Below are 16,045 nucleotides of genomic sequence, written 5' to 3'. Positions count from 1 at the left end.
TACTGAGGAAATGCTAGCATCAATTGTGGCCCAGTGCAACCTGTATGCACAACAATTCATAGCAAGTAACCCAACGTCCTATTATGCCAGTCCTTATGAGTGGAGAGCACTAACAGTGGAGGAGTTTAAAATTTTTTTGGGCCTCACATTCTGTATGGGACTAACCAAAAATAATTAATTACATTCATATTGGTCAACCCTCCCCATCCACCACATGCCCATCTTTTCCTCAGTAATGCCCAGAACCAGATATCTCAGGATTATGAGATTCCTACACTATAATGATAATACCCAGTTCCCTCCTCGAAATGACCCAAATTTTGACAAGCTTTATAAAATTCGGCCACTACTAAATTATTTTTCTAAAATCTTCCCCCATTTGTTTACCCCAGACCAACACATATGTGTGGATGAGTCGCTTATAAAATTTTCTGGCAGGCTGGGCATAAAACAATTTATTCCCACCAAAAGGGCCCGCTATGGGGTGAAGCTGTATAGATTGTGCGACCGAGCCAAAGGCTATATATATGCCTTCATGGTATACGAAGGGAAGGACACCCAGCTGCATCCCCCTAGACTACATGGCATCAAGCGGGAAAGTCGTTTGGGAACTCATAAATCCACTCCTGGAGAAAGGCTACCATTTGTACGTAGATACATTTTATACAAGTTTGCCCCTGTTTTGCAACCTCCACAGAAAGAACACTCCAGCATGTGGCACCGTAAGGACGAACCGGAAGGGCTTTCCTGAAAGCCTCGTCAACAAGAAGCTAAGAAGAGGGGAGACTGCGAGTTCACGGAATTAGGAAATTCTGGCTGTGAAGTAGAGGGACAGAAGGGATGTCAAAGTGCTTTCTTAAATCCACAACAATACATTCATTGAGATCACCAGGAGGAATGGCCCAATCCAAAAACCAACATGTATCCACGAATACAATATGTTCATGGGGGGTGTCGACTTCAGTGATCAAAAGCTCGAACCCTACCTTGCCACAAGATGAACATACCAGTGGTATGTTTCAAAAAGTTTCAATTTATTTGTTTAATTTGGCCATATTCAACAGCTACGTTATCTATCGCAACTCCCCTGAAAGCCCCAAATCCTTCCTTGGCTACCAGGAGGAAATAACCACTGCCCTTATATTCCCGAACAGCCCACCAGAAAACATTCGATCCGATGTGATTAGCAGACTCCCCGAGCGCCACTTTCCCGATAAAATCCCTCCCAGACCAACAGGCCAAAAACGTCAGGAAAATGCCGGGTGTGCACCAGAGGAGGGGTTAGAAGAGATGCCACTTATCATTGTCCCCAATGTCCTTCCCAACCAGGCCTCTGCATAGTTGACTGTTTCTGCCATTACCATACTTCACTAAACTATTAGTGAAGTATGGTAAAAATAACCCTCACCTCCTGCCATTTACCTTTACACCCCTTATGCCTCTACTTGTTCTGTAACTGACCCTGGCTTGTTATTCGACCATGCTTCTGCCTACCGATTCTGTTCATACCTCTGCCTGATCTGAAACTGACCCTGGCTTGTTATTCGACCACGCTTCTGCCTACCGATTCTGTACATACCTCTGCCTGATCTGGAACTGACCCTGGACTGTTTGACCACGCTTTTTACCTGCCTCTTGTACTGATCTTGTACCCTGCCACTGGACTAGTGGGATTCATAACACAGGGGTCTCACATATGTGAGGGGCTCCAGAATTGTTTTTCTGGATGAGGAAAACAATTTTTTTTCGATTTCTCATTCCTAGATTAGGGTCTGGAGACTCGGAGGCTTCAAAGAGATTTGGGTGGGAGAAGCCCCTACCCCTGTCCCCATTCTGTCCTGAACGAGGCCCTACTTCTGCCTGCTGCCTGTAGGACCTATGCCATCATGCCTCTGCCTGTCGCATGAACTGACCACACCACATGCCTACTATCAGGACCAATATTTTGGCACTGCTGACAATCTCTGCCTGCACTGACCCTGGACTGTATATAGACAGTATCCCTGCCTGCACCCTGTACTGACTATGGACAGTATTCCTGCCTTTTGCCTGGACAATTGCATTCGCTTTTGCTGACCAAGTCCTTGCCTGCTGCCTGGACCAGTGCTATCCTCCTGTGGACAACTGCACTACAAAAACCATAGGTAATCTTTTGTTTACCCTTTGCTCAGCAGAATGTATTTTGGGGTGTAATTCTTGGTATGTGCATGCTATGTGTCCCTAGAACACCTGACGGTTCAGGAGGCATAGCAGAATGTATTTTGGGGTGTAATTTTTGCTATATACATGCTATGTGTTGGAAATATCTTATAAATGGACAACTTTGTGTAAAAAAAATGTGTTTTCATTTTTTTCGCACATTTTCCAAAAACTTCTGGAAAAAGATGAACCTTTGAAAAGACTCATTATGCCTCATAGATTATACGTTGGGGTGTTAGCTTTCCAAAATGGGGTCACTTTGTGGGCGTTTCCATTGTCCTGGTGCCCCAGGGCCTTCAAAAGTGTAATATGTAGTCAACAAGTTAGATGTGTCATTTATGCTCCTAGAACACCTGATGGTGCTCCCTGCATGTTGGGCCTTTCTATGTGGCTAGGCTGTGAAAAAGTCCCACACATGTGGTATCGCCATACTTAGGAGAAGTAGCAGAATGTATTTTGGGGCGTCATTTGTGGTATACACATGCCATGTGAGAGAAATAACCTATTACAATGACAATTTTGTGGAAAAAAAAATCTTCATTTTGCAAAGAATTGTGGGAAAAAATGACAACATAAAAAACCTTTACTATGCATCTTACTAATTACCTTGGAATGTCTACTTTCAAAAAAGGGGTCATTTGGGGGGTATTTGTACTTTCCTGGCTTGTTCGGGTCACAAGAATTGAGATAGGTCACCAGTACATCAGGTGTGATCTATTTTTTATGATTTGCACCACAGCTTGTAGACTCTCTAACTTTCACACAGACCAAATAATATCCACTAATTTGGGTTATTTTTACCAAAGATATGTAGCAGCATAAATTGTGGCCAAAATTTATGAAGCAAAATTAATAATTTGCAAAATTTTATCACAGAAACTAAGAGAAATGCGTCTTTTTCACAATTTTCGGTCTTTTTTTCATTTATAGCGCAAAAAATGAAAAACCCAGAGGTGATCAAATACCACCAAAAGAAAGTTCTATTTCTATGAAAAAAAAGGACAAAAAATTTATTTGGGTACAGTATTACATGACTGAGTAATTGTCATTCAAAGTGTGAGAGCACCGAAAGCTGAAAATTGGTCTGGGCAGGAGGGGGGTTTAAGTGCCCAGTAGGCATTTAAAAACAATCTTTAATTCAAATAATTCATTCTGCTGCTGTGTGTAAAGCAAAGTATTTTTTAAAAGGGAAAAACTATCAATGAAGTATCCTGTTGCTGAGGCTGCCTCTGAAAACTGCACTGTTCCATAACTCCACATATAGCTTTACATCCTCCAAATCCTTCAGCTTTGTAATTTAAGACTTGGGTATTTATGTGTCACCCTTAAAGCTGTATGAAAAGGCTTCACTCCACTATGCTTAACTTTTAATATATATATATTTTTTTTTTTTCTAGCACCTCTGCAAAAAATATTCTGTTATCCTTTTTTGTTTCTTTTAGAGAGATTTTTCCACTTCAAGTATTCACTCTACAGATGGCAGAAGAAAACACAAAAGTAGCTGCCCCTCACCCACTCATAACTCTACTGGAATTGATGATTGCAGTTGTAATATTAGTCATTGTCATACACCTGGGTTGAAAAACATCAAGGATTGCTCAAATGGCACTTGTTTGCAACAATCATCAGGTAAAATATAAAACAATTTCAGGTTTGAACATTAATCAAGACAGCAATATTCAATATAAATATGTAGTCAGTTAAATTCAGACGTAAAAAAAACACAGTCAGTTAAATTCAGAAGTAATAAACACAGGATCAATTAGCTAGGAATGTCTCAAAATAAAAATCTGAAATGTCATCAAAATAATTTATACAACAATACATATGGGCATCTGAGGTTTTATATGGATATAAACAAAACGTGATGCTTTTCTGTATAATTCTCTTAGGGTCCAACAATAAATCATTTTCGTTTACGCGCATTTTGTACTAGTGTGTTTTTCTTTGTATCTGTTTTGTAGATCTTGGACTGTTTGACATTTCCTTTCTACATGAGAACAAGGTTCTGCCTCCATGGTGTGTTTATGTGGCCTGGTCACTTTGTGCTGTGTTTAGCGTGGGATTTGGAGTAGTAACGGTGATGATTGGAATCAGGTATCTTGCTAAACCGTATAGCAAAACATACATTTAACAGCAAGTTTTGTTGTCCCAGTGATTTTGTCAGTTTTTAAAAATGACAGTGGATACTAATTCCTGAAAATAAAAAATAAATATTCAGTGTTAACTATTTTTTTTCAGAAACGTCATTCAGCTGCAGCACTGATTCATTTATCTTGACAGTAACAGCGTTTTCTCTCACGATACGTAAATCAGCGACTCCAGCGCTGTAGAAGGTGATTTCACCACCACAGTTTAAAAAAAAAAAAAAAGAGCATATATGCCGAAGCATGGGGGCAGGGGTAAAAGGGCGATTTGCCCCTAACATTAGGGGCAGATTTCCCCCATGCTTCGACATATATTTTTTACTTTTTTTTGGCACAGATTGTTGTTTTTTTGAGTTAATGTTTTATTGTTACCATTGTTTGCTTTTTAGGTACACCATTCAGCTGCAGCACTGATTTATTTATCTTGACAGCAACAGCATTTGCTCTCACGATACGTAAATCAGCAACTCCAGCGCTGTAGGAGGTGATTTCACCACCACAGTTAAAAAAAAAAAAAAAACGGTGCATGTATGCCCATCATTAGAAGTGGGTGGATGCAGGGGGCGTGGCTTAGCGATGGCCGAGTAAAGACGTGAGCAGAAGGAGCTCCGGGCCTGATCCGCACTTCGCCTGCCAAACAACCCTCTTCTTCTGCAGGTGAACACGGCATGTCCACCTCTAAACATTACAAGACAAGAGCGACAACTAGACGAACTGGAACCCCGATCCCACAGCACGGGATAAGACGATTCCTCAGAGACAGGCAGGAGACATCCCCAGGCGCCATTGTAGCCGCGCCACGTGCACACTATACGGAGAGGATCCCCCCTGTGACACGGACACTCTCCCCAGCTAACGCTATGGAAGCAGATCCACACATGGGGACCCCAGCTGCATTCAGATCCGAGCCGGCAACCTCCACACACAGCCAGATACGTATAGAAGATGACCTCCGCGCCATGCTGCAGGCTCTTCCTACCAGGGCTGATATCGAGGCCCTGATCCAACGTGTGGAGGAAGCACATAACAAGGACATACAGGAGATCAGGTCAGAGCTGCACACAATTAACCATCGAGTGTCCGCTGGGGAAACTCAGACCACTACATTGGAATCCAGAGTTCTATCCCTGGAACAAGCCCAAGAATCCCACAATATGGAATTACAAGAGATGCAGCTGCATATCGAAGAAATGGAGGACCGTAGCCACCGCAACAACCTCAGGTTGTGGGGGATCCCGGAGGCAACGGGACCAGAGGACCTGGCGGAGACAGTAACAGCCATATTCCAGAGACTCCTAGAAAACCCCGCACCCTCTTTGGAAATTGACAGGGTCCATCGTACCCTAGGACCAAAGTCTACAGACCCGGCTAGACCCCGAGACGTCTTATGCCGCTTGCACCGGTATGCTCAAAAAGAAACCATCTTGCGCAACGCCTGGGGGAGCGGAGACATAGAATTCGACGGGGCACAAATTCAAATTTTACCGGATATATCCAGAGCTACCCTCCAACGCAGAGCGATGCTAAAACCACTGTTGGAAGCTGCAAGGCAACATGGATACACTTATAGATGGGGGTATCCTCTAGCAGTGATATTTCGATCCAACCAGTCCTCATTCACATTGCGATCACCGGCGGATCTCCCTGCCTGCTTCACCTTTATGGGGTTTGACCCGATCCCAATACCCAACTGGCTGCTGAAAATTCCGAGACCGATGGGCCGCTCAGGGCCTCTGCCGCCCAGATCCCAGAGGAATCGGGGCCGTTCTAGAGCCTCCAACAACAACGGTTCACGTGAGTCTTGACTTTTGTACATGACCAGTTAAAAAGACATGGGAAGTAGGCATAGTTACTGTTGCACCTTTGTCTGTTTAACCATGGGGGTTCTCCCCCGGTCTCAAGTTCCCCGGAATACTTACTCGGCACCCACCTTGCTTACCACACAGACCTGGACGGGGCGGGAGGCCTGCACATTATGAACAGCGGGGAGCGGAGGGTTTGGGAGCTACCCCCCCTCATTGTCAGCTCCAATATGTACACTGTAGGCCAAAGTACTGAGTAAAACCAACAGCCTTCTATGCCACTGCCAGGTCACCCTGAATTTCGAGAAGACCACGTGTCTGTTGCTACACTAGGGCCAAGCTACAGTTTAAGGTTAGCCTGTGCAACTCCACACGGTCAGAAAGGGGTGAGCAAGAGAGGTCCCTCCCTAATCCCCCCCGGCATAAGGAACATCTAAAGAATATCTCATGAGACACTGCATCTAGAGCAAGTACTCGTAGCCAACCTGTCAGGGGACTTTTCCCACCCCAACACTAACTACGTGTCAAGATAGGAATTTCAAATGATAACATGCTCAAAGTGATCACGCCAACACATGATGTATAACGGAGGAGCACAGGCGGAAGATCTGACTCCTTTCACCCGGCAACTAGCCCCACATCCCACAACTTGATTGCAGACCGTTCAAGAAGTCTTACGACTATTGCCAATGAGTTCCGTCGGTGTTTGGTTCCTGCTCCAATCAAGAACGTATATGTTGGGAGGTTGGCACGGTTACAAACGGGAGGGTAGGGCTTTACTGGGGTGGTCGTGTGTCAGAGGCTGATGTGGGAGGGGGTTGCCGGGGGCTTTTCCAGGACGCGGACCCTTCACCCCGCCATTGGCCACTGACGTGCGGATTGCCCGCTGCCAAGAGAGGGAGGGAGATGTCAGCGGGCGGTTGGTTGGACCCCGGGGGGTGGGGGTGATGGGATTCCCCACCGGAGATTTGTTTTAGTTACTGTTTTAACTACATGCCTGGCCTGCTTTCCTATATTACCATACAGGTATTGCAGTCTGTATTAAGACACGTTAGAAATGTTATGTAGGAATGTTGTTCTATGAGGTTATAATACCTGTTCATTTCTTGTCAAAGACACGATTGTCATTGTTACACCTGCCTGCACTTATATATACACCAAGGTAGGGGGAGTATGGGCGGTGCCCGGACACCTCCCAGGTCCCTCACTGATCACACTCCCACTTAGGCCACGCTCAATACGCAGGCTTCCCTGCAGAGCGTATAAGCAAGTTTTTGCTACCCTAAATAGGAATTGGAGACTCTGATCGAGAGTCTCTTACTCTCATTTCTATTTCTTTTCTGATTTCTCACACTTATCTGTTTCTTCTCTACTCCCTTCCTGTTCACACCTCCCCCTTCTACTATCTCTTTCCCCCCCCCCAATCCCCAGGATCATGGACGAACTCCACATTGTGACCTTAAACGCAAAAGGACTTAATGTCCCAGAAAAAAGAAGAATGCTACAAAATGATATGAGACGCATGAAAGCAGACATAGTTCTGCTACAAGAAACTCACTTCCGGGAAAATGCTTTTCCCATCCTGAAAAACAGACATTACCCGAAGGTATACCACTCAACGTATTCGGAGGCTAAATCAAGAGGGGTCTCCATTCAGATATCGGCTAAAATACCCTGGTCCTTGGCTGCCATAAAGACAGACCCGGAGGGAAGATACCTCTTCCTCAAGGGCATGATAGGCGAGGTGAAGGTGACTATAGCCAATTTATACGCCCCCAACTGTCACCAAGACGCTTTTATCAGGAAACATTTGAAACTTCTTCAAAAATTCACAGAAGGCCAACTCATTGTGGGAGGAGATTTAAATGTCCCCCTCCTCCCTTCAGAGGACACCTCAACGGGAACATCTTCCACACACAAAAACACACGCAGAGCTATTTACTCGGCCCTACACGAGACTCAATTAATAGATACTTGGCGTCTTCTACATCCCGGAGAACGGGACTATACTTTTTTCTCCCGCCCACACCAAACATACTCACGTATAGACTACCTTTTGATCCCCCATAGACAATTTCAAGCAGTCAAAAACACCACTATAGGCTCCATTACATGGTCAGACCATGCCCCAGTCATGATGCGTTACGCTTTGACAGACTTCTACAAAGGACAAAGAAGTCCTTGGAGACTGAACGAGAGCCTACTGCAAGACCAGGAGACGCTCACAGCTGTCACCAGAGAGATAACACACTACTTCCAAGACAACCACACCACAGACAATAACAAGGGCCTCGTATGGGAAGCCCACAAGGCAGTGATAAGGGGTATCCTTATACAACATGGTTCACGACTTAAAAAGCAGAGGACTGAACAAATGACCCTACTGATAAAGAAATTACAGACACTAGAGACTGCACATAAACAGACCCAGACCAGACAATTGGGGACAGAATTGGATACGGTTCGTGCGCAGATCAATGATCTACTTCATTATAAAGCTAAAGCTGCGATGCAAATTACCAGGAAAAGAGTATACGAATCGGGCAACAAATGTGGCAGAATGCTGGCACAATCTCTACAGACTCAAAGGACGGCTTCCTATATACCACATATCTATTCACACCTAGGCCACAAAACGACACTTCCTCAACAAATTACAAATGAATTCAAATCTTTCTACGAAAAACTATACAACATCCCCACGACAAGCCCACCGACAGAGCGAATGAGAGAATATTTAACTAACTCCCTAATGCCCACATTGTCCAACGAAACACGCGACTTACTAGAGGACCCTATAACATTATCTGAACTACAAGCAGCAATAGGCAGCACCAAACCGGGGAAGGCCCCGGGCCCAGACGGTCTAACAGTGCAGTACTATAAAACCCTTCTACCATCCCTGGGGATCCACATGGTGGAGCTCTTTAATAGTCACACAGAGGGGGGCGGGTTCCATGACTCCTCCTTGCAGGCTCAGATCTAGGTCATCCCTAAAGAAGGGAAGGATCTGACCCAGTGCGGAAGCTACCGGCCAATTTCCCTGCTCAATACGGATATCAAATTATTCACTAAAATAATAGCATCCAGACTACAGCTACACCTCCCACACCTAATACATCTAGATCAGGTGGGCTTTGTGCCCACTAGGGAGGCGAGGGACAACACCACTAAGGTATTGAACCTAATTCATACAGCCAACCGCACAAAAACACTGAGTGTCTTCGTCAGCACAGATGCGGAAAAGGCATTCGACCGTGTAAACTGGGCCTTTATGTTCGAAACACTCAGACACGTAGGGGTTGGGAGAAAGATGTTAAGATGGATTATGGCAGTTTACACGACACCGTCCGCCAGAGTCAGAGCTAACGGGATGTTGTCAGACCTGTTCCCAATTACCAATGGAACGAGACAGGGCTGCCCACTTTCCCCCCTCCTCTTTGCCCTATCTCTCGAGCCCTTCCTATGCCATGTAAGATTAAACCCCAACATTAAAGACATACAGAAATTCCAGAATAGGCTGTTGGACTACGTTTGGGGACATAAGAGACCTAGGGTGAACAGGCGTACACTATATACCCCAAAATTGAATGGGGGCCTGGGAATGCCTGATTTAATTAAATACTTTCAGGCGGCACAAATGTCCCAATTAATCAGATTTCACACACAACAAACTAAACCTCTCTGGATGTCGATAGAATCCTCTCCATATCCAGACAAAGAGATCAGTCACTTTATGTGGATGAAGGCGAAAGACAGGCCGATAATCTTGTGCCCAAGTTTGTCGTTCTCATTGGAGTTATGGGATCGACTGGCGGTTACCTACAAGTTTAAATCCCAGCATACCCCCCTAGCTCCGATATTTGGAAACGCTAGATTCACCCCGGGTCTCCACCCCAAAAATTTCTCGTGGTGGACTAACAAGGGCTTGATGCGTATAGCAGACTTTTGTGACCATAGAGGTGCTTTGTCGAGAATTTCCTTACGAGAAAAATATGACCTACCAAATTCGGAGCTTTTCCGTTATACACAGATATCACACTTTTTGGCGACACTGAATCGCACCTCAGATCTCACCACCTTTTCCTCAATGGAAAATCTTTGCAGGACTTTCGATAAGCACACGGGTCACATATCAATGATATACAACATCTTGGCCTCGACCTCCCAAAAACTATTTTACATGCAAAAATGGGAACAGGATATGGACATAGTCCTGCCTGAAGAATGGAGCAAAATAATACAAAACGCATCTAAATCGATTATTAATACCTCCTTGATAGAGGCGAACTATAAAGTTTTGATGAGGTGGTATATGGTCCCGGAAAGGATAGCGACCTTCGTCAAAGGGGCGTCCCCCCGGTGTTTTAGGGGATGTAAAACAGATGGCACCATGTTCCACACCTGGTGGACATGCCCCAAAGTGAGGAGATTTTGGATACGAACATATAACCTTATTTACTCCCTCACGCAAGTGAATCTAATTAAATCGCCTCTGCACGCACTGTTGGGACGCCCAGTGGAGGGGGCATCAAAATCAATGCGCAGACTTATAGCATTTATATTTATGGCGGCCAGAATCTCGATAGCGAAATCTTGGAAGTCCTGCTCGGTTCCCTTTTACTTACTTAAAGCAAAACTCTCGTGGATAATGAACGCCTTTCGGCAATTTTGAAGGATCAATTAACTGGGTTCAATAAAATATGGGAACCCTGGATCGGATATCTTACAACCTCATAAGACACCTGGAAGGTGAAACATTTCACACTTAGTAGGAGTGCATCCACCCCATACACTACTCTCTACCCCCCCTCTCTACTCCCTTCCCTTATTCTTCTTCCTCTCTCTTTTATTAACAGTTCTTGGATTACTGCATTTTCTGTCCTTTTCTCATGCCTCTCTTTCATCTTATTATGTTAGGAAAATGGGCATCGCGGGCTCCTGACGCCTCGAGGAGGTGGGGGGCAAGCGCAAGGGCCCAATTATTGGATTAAAGAGCTGGTCTAGGTATTGACCTGACCAGACGGAAATTATAACAAGTAAGCTGGACAGTACATGTGAACCAACCGCTATGCGGTTGAACTATGGAGCATTAACCATGTATCAATACTCTTCTTACTTGTACAGTTAAAAGCACTTCCTTCCTCTCCTAGGTTATGTTTGGAGGTTTGATGGACAATACGCAAAGACGGAATGGGGGGAGGGGGAAATAAAAACAAAACGGATTTGTGCAAGGATTTACGGGGATGACTCCACCACCAAGTCACAGTGAGTTCCCAAGGGGGTGACTGGTGATAGGAGACAACAATTATCATTCCACATGATAGCCCTTATGGGCCATGCATGGGTGTTACAATTGTAGGGTTAATGCATGATTTTCCGGGCTGTAATTAGCTTTATCACAATTTATGTTGCCTGTTGAGGTATGATATATGATGTACAACCCCCTTTTTCTTTGTTTATTTTTCCCTCTTTGTATTCAGAAAACTAAATAAAAATTATTGTTTAAAAAAAAAAAAAAAAAAAAAAAAAAAACCCCAACATTAAGGGGGTGGAGATAAATCAAACCCAATACAAGGTATCCGCTTATGCGGACGACCTCATGTTCTCACTTACAAACCCAACAATTTCCCTACCTAATCTGCTGAAAGAGTTCGAACTATACGGCAGTCTCACCAACCTAAAGATAAACTTCGCCAAATCGGAAGCTGTGGGAATTGGAATACCAAATTCACAGCTGTTGCACCTCCAATCCAGTATTCATTTGAAATGGAATAACAAGACCCTAAAATATTTAGGTACACAAATTCCCCATAATCTATCACAGCTTTATGAACTAAATTTTCCGCCACTGCTTAAAACGACAAGGGAGCTTCTAAACAAATGGGGCGCGGGCTTACACTCCTGGGTAGGAAGGTGCAACATACTGAAAATGTCCATCCTTCCTAAATTCCTCTACCTTATGCAAGCACTACCTGTGAACATACCTACGCCTTATTTCAAGAAAGTACAATCGATGTTTTCGGAATTTGTTTGGGCTAAACAAAAACCGAGACTAGCTCACAAAATTTTAGTCCTCCCCAAGCAGTACGGTGGTCTAGCACTACCAGACGTTCGTGCCTACTACCAGGCGGTCCATCTGGGCAGATTGATCGACTGGTGTCGACACCAAGAGACCAAGCTCTGGACTAGCTTGGAACAAAACCAAAGCCAAGTCCCGCTCCGAAGAGCTCCTTGGTGTCATCCGGCCATCCTGGCGGAGATCAAGAGACACCCACTAATAGGGAACACCATACTCGTCTGTGCTAGACTGCTTACAAGGACTAACCTGTCATCACTGAATTCCCCTTTATACCCAATACTAGGGAACCCGCTGTTCGCACCGGGACTGCAAGATCAGGTATTTGGAAACCTAGCTAGGTTGGACCTTTATCAAGCCTCCCACTTTAGTGCGGGCGGGCGCTGGAAAACAACCGCAGAACTCACTGACCCAGCAGGCACATACAAACTGGACTTCCTGAGGGCACTTCAACTGAGTCATTTCCTCCAAACCATTCAACCCCCAACGAACGGACAGATACTCACCACGTTCGAAGACATATGCTCAACCCCGGGGGCTCTACCACACACACTCTCCCTGACCTACAACATCCTCAATACTCCCCCAACAGATTTTGTCCCACCGGGACTGACCAAATGGGAAAAAGAACTGAACTTAACATTCAGCCTAGCCAAGAAACAACAGATTCTGAAATTCACACACAAATCCTCTATATGTGCCAAAACTCAAGAGACGAACTATAAAATCCTATCACACTGGTACAGAACCCCAACACAGTTAAGCAGATTCTTCCCAGCAACATCTGACCTTTGCTGGCGATGCCAAACGGAAAAAGGAACACTATTACATGTCTTTTGGTCATGCCCTGGTCTGACAATTTTCTGGCAAACTGTAAAGCAGACCATACAGAAATTTACAGAATATACTATAACTGATGATCCGGCCTTCTTCCTCCTGCATGCGGCAAACATTCCCATGAAAGCATATAAAAAGTCAGTGCTGCGTCATCTTTTAGACGCAGCTAAGGCCTGTATCCCATTATATTGGAAATCCACAACTCCACCACCCATAGCATTATGGATTAAAAAGGTAGAAGAGATTAAACATATGGAAGATCTCATCCATACAGCGCAAAACAGACAAGAAACATTTTCCAAAACGTGGCAGTTGTGGAACATGTTTATATACTCCAGTGAAGGACAGGCTTTACAAACAACTATACCGATTTAACTCGGTTTGCCGCATGCCGGACACAGGGAATTCAGTGATGCTGCTGCACTACATCACATTCGATCCATGATTCTGGGGACTCTCTCCCCACCACCCACCCCCCCCCACCCCTGTCTTCCCCTTATACTTCCCCCACTCTATATCTCTTTTCTTCTCCTTCACTTTGCTACCCCTTTCTTTTCCTGCTTGCAGGACCCCTCCATAACTTCTTGGAAAAAAGAAGGAGAGGGGGAACACATGGGACTGTACTAATTAATTCACCATGATTCCGTAAACATAATTGCCTTGAATGTACTGTATTATGTAAAAAATCAGTGGTGGAGATATACTGCTGGATGTATTGTTTGGTCCATGTGGACCCACTCTGTCTGTTAAAAATAAAAAATTAAAAAAAAAAAAAAAAAAAGAAGTGGGTGGATGCAGGGCGGTATTCTAATGGTGGGCATATCCACCGATCAATCTTTCTTCGTATAGCCCACAGGCTGCATGAAAAAAAGAACATTACAATAGATGCCCAACCAGGACCAGCAACGTACTGGTATGTTGCTGGACTTTCAGTGGTTATACCAGAATGATGCCTGCAGGTTTAGGTATCATCATCCTTTTAAGCCAGCGGTCAGCTTTCTTGTAAAAGCAATCCTAGCAGCTAATTATCCGCTAGACTGCTTTTACAAGCAGTGGGAAGGAGCGTCCGTCCCCCGTCCTGCCGTCTTTTATGGTTTTCTCAGCCTCTCCTGTCCCACCGGGGAACCTGAGAATGCAGCCGGTGGTTCCGCCAGCTGACTGTAGAGCTGATCAAAGGCCAGAATGGCTCCAATCATCTATATGGCCTAAGAAACCGGAAGCTACAAGGATTTCATGACTTCGGTTTCAACAGATATAATTGGAATTTGGGAAAGCATCTTGTCACACTGATCTTGGTGTGGTCAGATGCTTTGAGGGTAGAGGAGAGATCTAGAGTCTAATAGAACCCAATTAAAAAAAAAAAAAAGTACCTGTCACTACTACCTATTACCATCATAGGGGATATTTACATTCCCTGTGATAACAATAAAAATGCTAAAAATAAAAATAAAAAAATGAACAGTGTAAAAATAAAATAAAAAAGCAAAATAAATAATAATAAAAAAAAAACAAAAAAAAACACCCCTGCAAAGGTGAATGCAAGCATCGGTCTCATGTCATATTTAAACAGCAGGGAAAATATATATAATCTAAATATATAAACTTGCACTGATGGTGTGAAAAAAATGGGTGGTAAAAAAAATGGTTGAATGAAGCTGCTATACACAAAGTGCTAGACACTTGAACATAGTGGTAAAATATATAAATACAGCGCTCACAAACAAAAACCCATAATAAGTGATAACAAAAAACATAAAGTCCATATAAAACTATGAAGCTGCTTCACAAATAGTGTGTAAAAATGTAGGGAATGCTTCATTTGGTGTGCAGAAATTGCAGAGAAAATGTTGCAGAAAAATTTTCAGGTGTACCAAGACACCCCCCACATGTGTCCCCACTCACCAAATCACAATGACACCCAGCTTTTCAGTCTGGGAGTCAGTAAAGGCTTGTAACGATATCCAAAGAATGTTGCAGGATGGCAGGTTCACTGATGAGATGATAAACAATCCTTCAACGTTAATACTCAGCCAAACAAAAAACAGGTACCCAAAAAGGAAGAAAAAGGGGGGACCAATAGTGAAGTATGCTAAGATTGAAAATGTATTGCGCATAAAAGATTATACTTACAAAAGTAAATTAAAATCAGGCATTGAAACAATCAGAGGATGCAGCAAACACCATTAACAGCGTTCCCACGGGATCGGAAATGACGTCAGAACCGGAAGTGTGTCACGTCATTACGTTTCGCCCTCCCACAGGGTGTCATCAAAGGACATTTAAAGGATATTTAAACATCAATTGCACCATGCATGTAAGGTATCACCGCAAACGTCATATCTTGAGCAGTAATTTTAGCAGTAGACCTCTTCTGTAAATCTAAAGTGGTAACCTGTAAAGGCTTTTAAAAAAAAATTGTGTTTGAAAAATCGCTGCGCAAATACTGAAATGTTTTTTATGTAAAAAAAAGTGTCAGAAAGGGCTTTGTCTTCAAGTGTTTAGAAGAGTGGGATGCATGACATAAGCTTCTAATGTTGTGCATAAAATACCTGGACATTTCAAACCCCTCCCCCCAATGACCCCATTTTGGAAAGTAGACACCCCAAGCTATTTGCTGAGAGGCATGTTGAGTCCATAGAATATTTCATATTTTGCCACAAGTTTCAGGAAAATGACAATACGTTTTGTTTTTGTTTTTCTTATCACTAAATTCTATATTACTCAAACATGACATAGGCATATGTGAAATTACACCCCAAAATACATTCTTCTGCTTCTGAGTACAGGGATACCAAATGTGTGGGACTTTTTGGCAGTCTGGCTGCATACAGGACCCCCAAAACCAAGCACCGCCTTCAGGCTTTCTAGGGACGTAAATTTTTGATTCTACTCCTCACTACCTATCACAGTTTCGGAGACCATGAAATGCCCAGATAGCATAACCCCCCCCCCCCCTCCCCATGACCCCATTTTTAATATAG

General features: G+C 43.9%; 1 protein-coding gene across 3 annotated transcripts in view; it reads left to right on the top strand.

Moving 5' to 3' along the window:
• PKD1L1 (polycystin 1 like 1, transient receptor potential channel interacting) overlaps positions 1 to 16,045 on the top strand; it is a 412,276-nt gene that overhangs the window by 291,795 nt on the left and 104,436 nt on the right. For all 3 annotated transcript variants that reach the window (XM_073630682.1, XM_073630680.1, XM_073630681.1), the window contains exons 32-33: positions 3,642 to 3,828; positions 4,164 to 4,296. In XM_073630682.1, coding sequence (XP_073486783.1) covers positions 3,642 to 3,828; positions 4,164 to 4,296 — 320 coding nt within the window. The remainder of the gene's footprint in view (positions 1 to 3,641; positions 3,829 to 4,163; positions 4,297 to 16,045) is intronic.

This window comes from Aquarana catesbeiana, linkage group LG05, assembly GCF_042186555.1.
Source record: "Aquarana catesbeiana isolate 2022-GZ linkage group LG05, ASM4218655v1, whole genome shotgun sequence".
NCBI lineage: Eukaryota > Metazoa > Chordata > Amphibia > Anura > Ranidae > Aquarana > Aquarana catesbeiana.
This window is presented reverse-complemented; position numbering and strand designations above follow the sequence as displayed.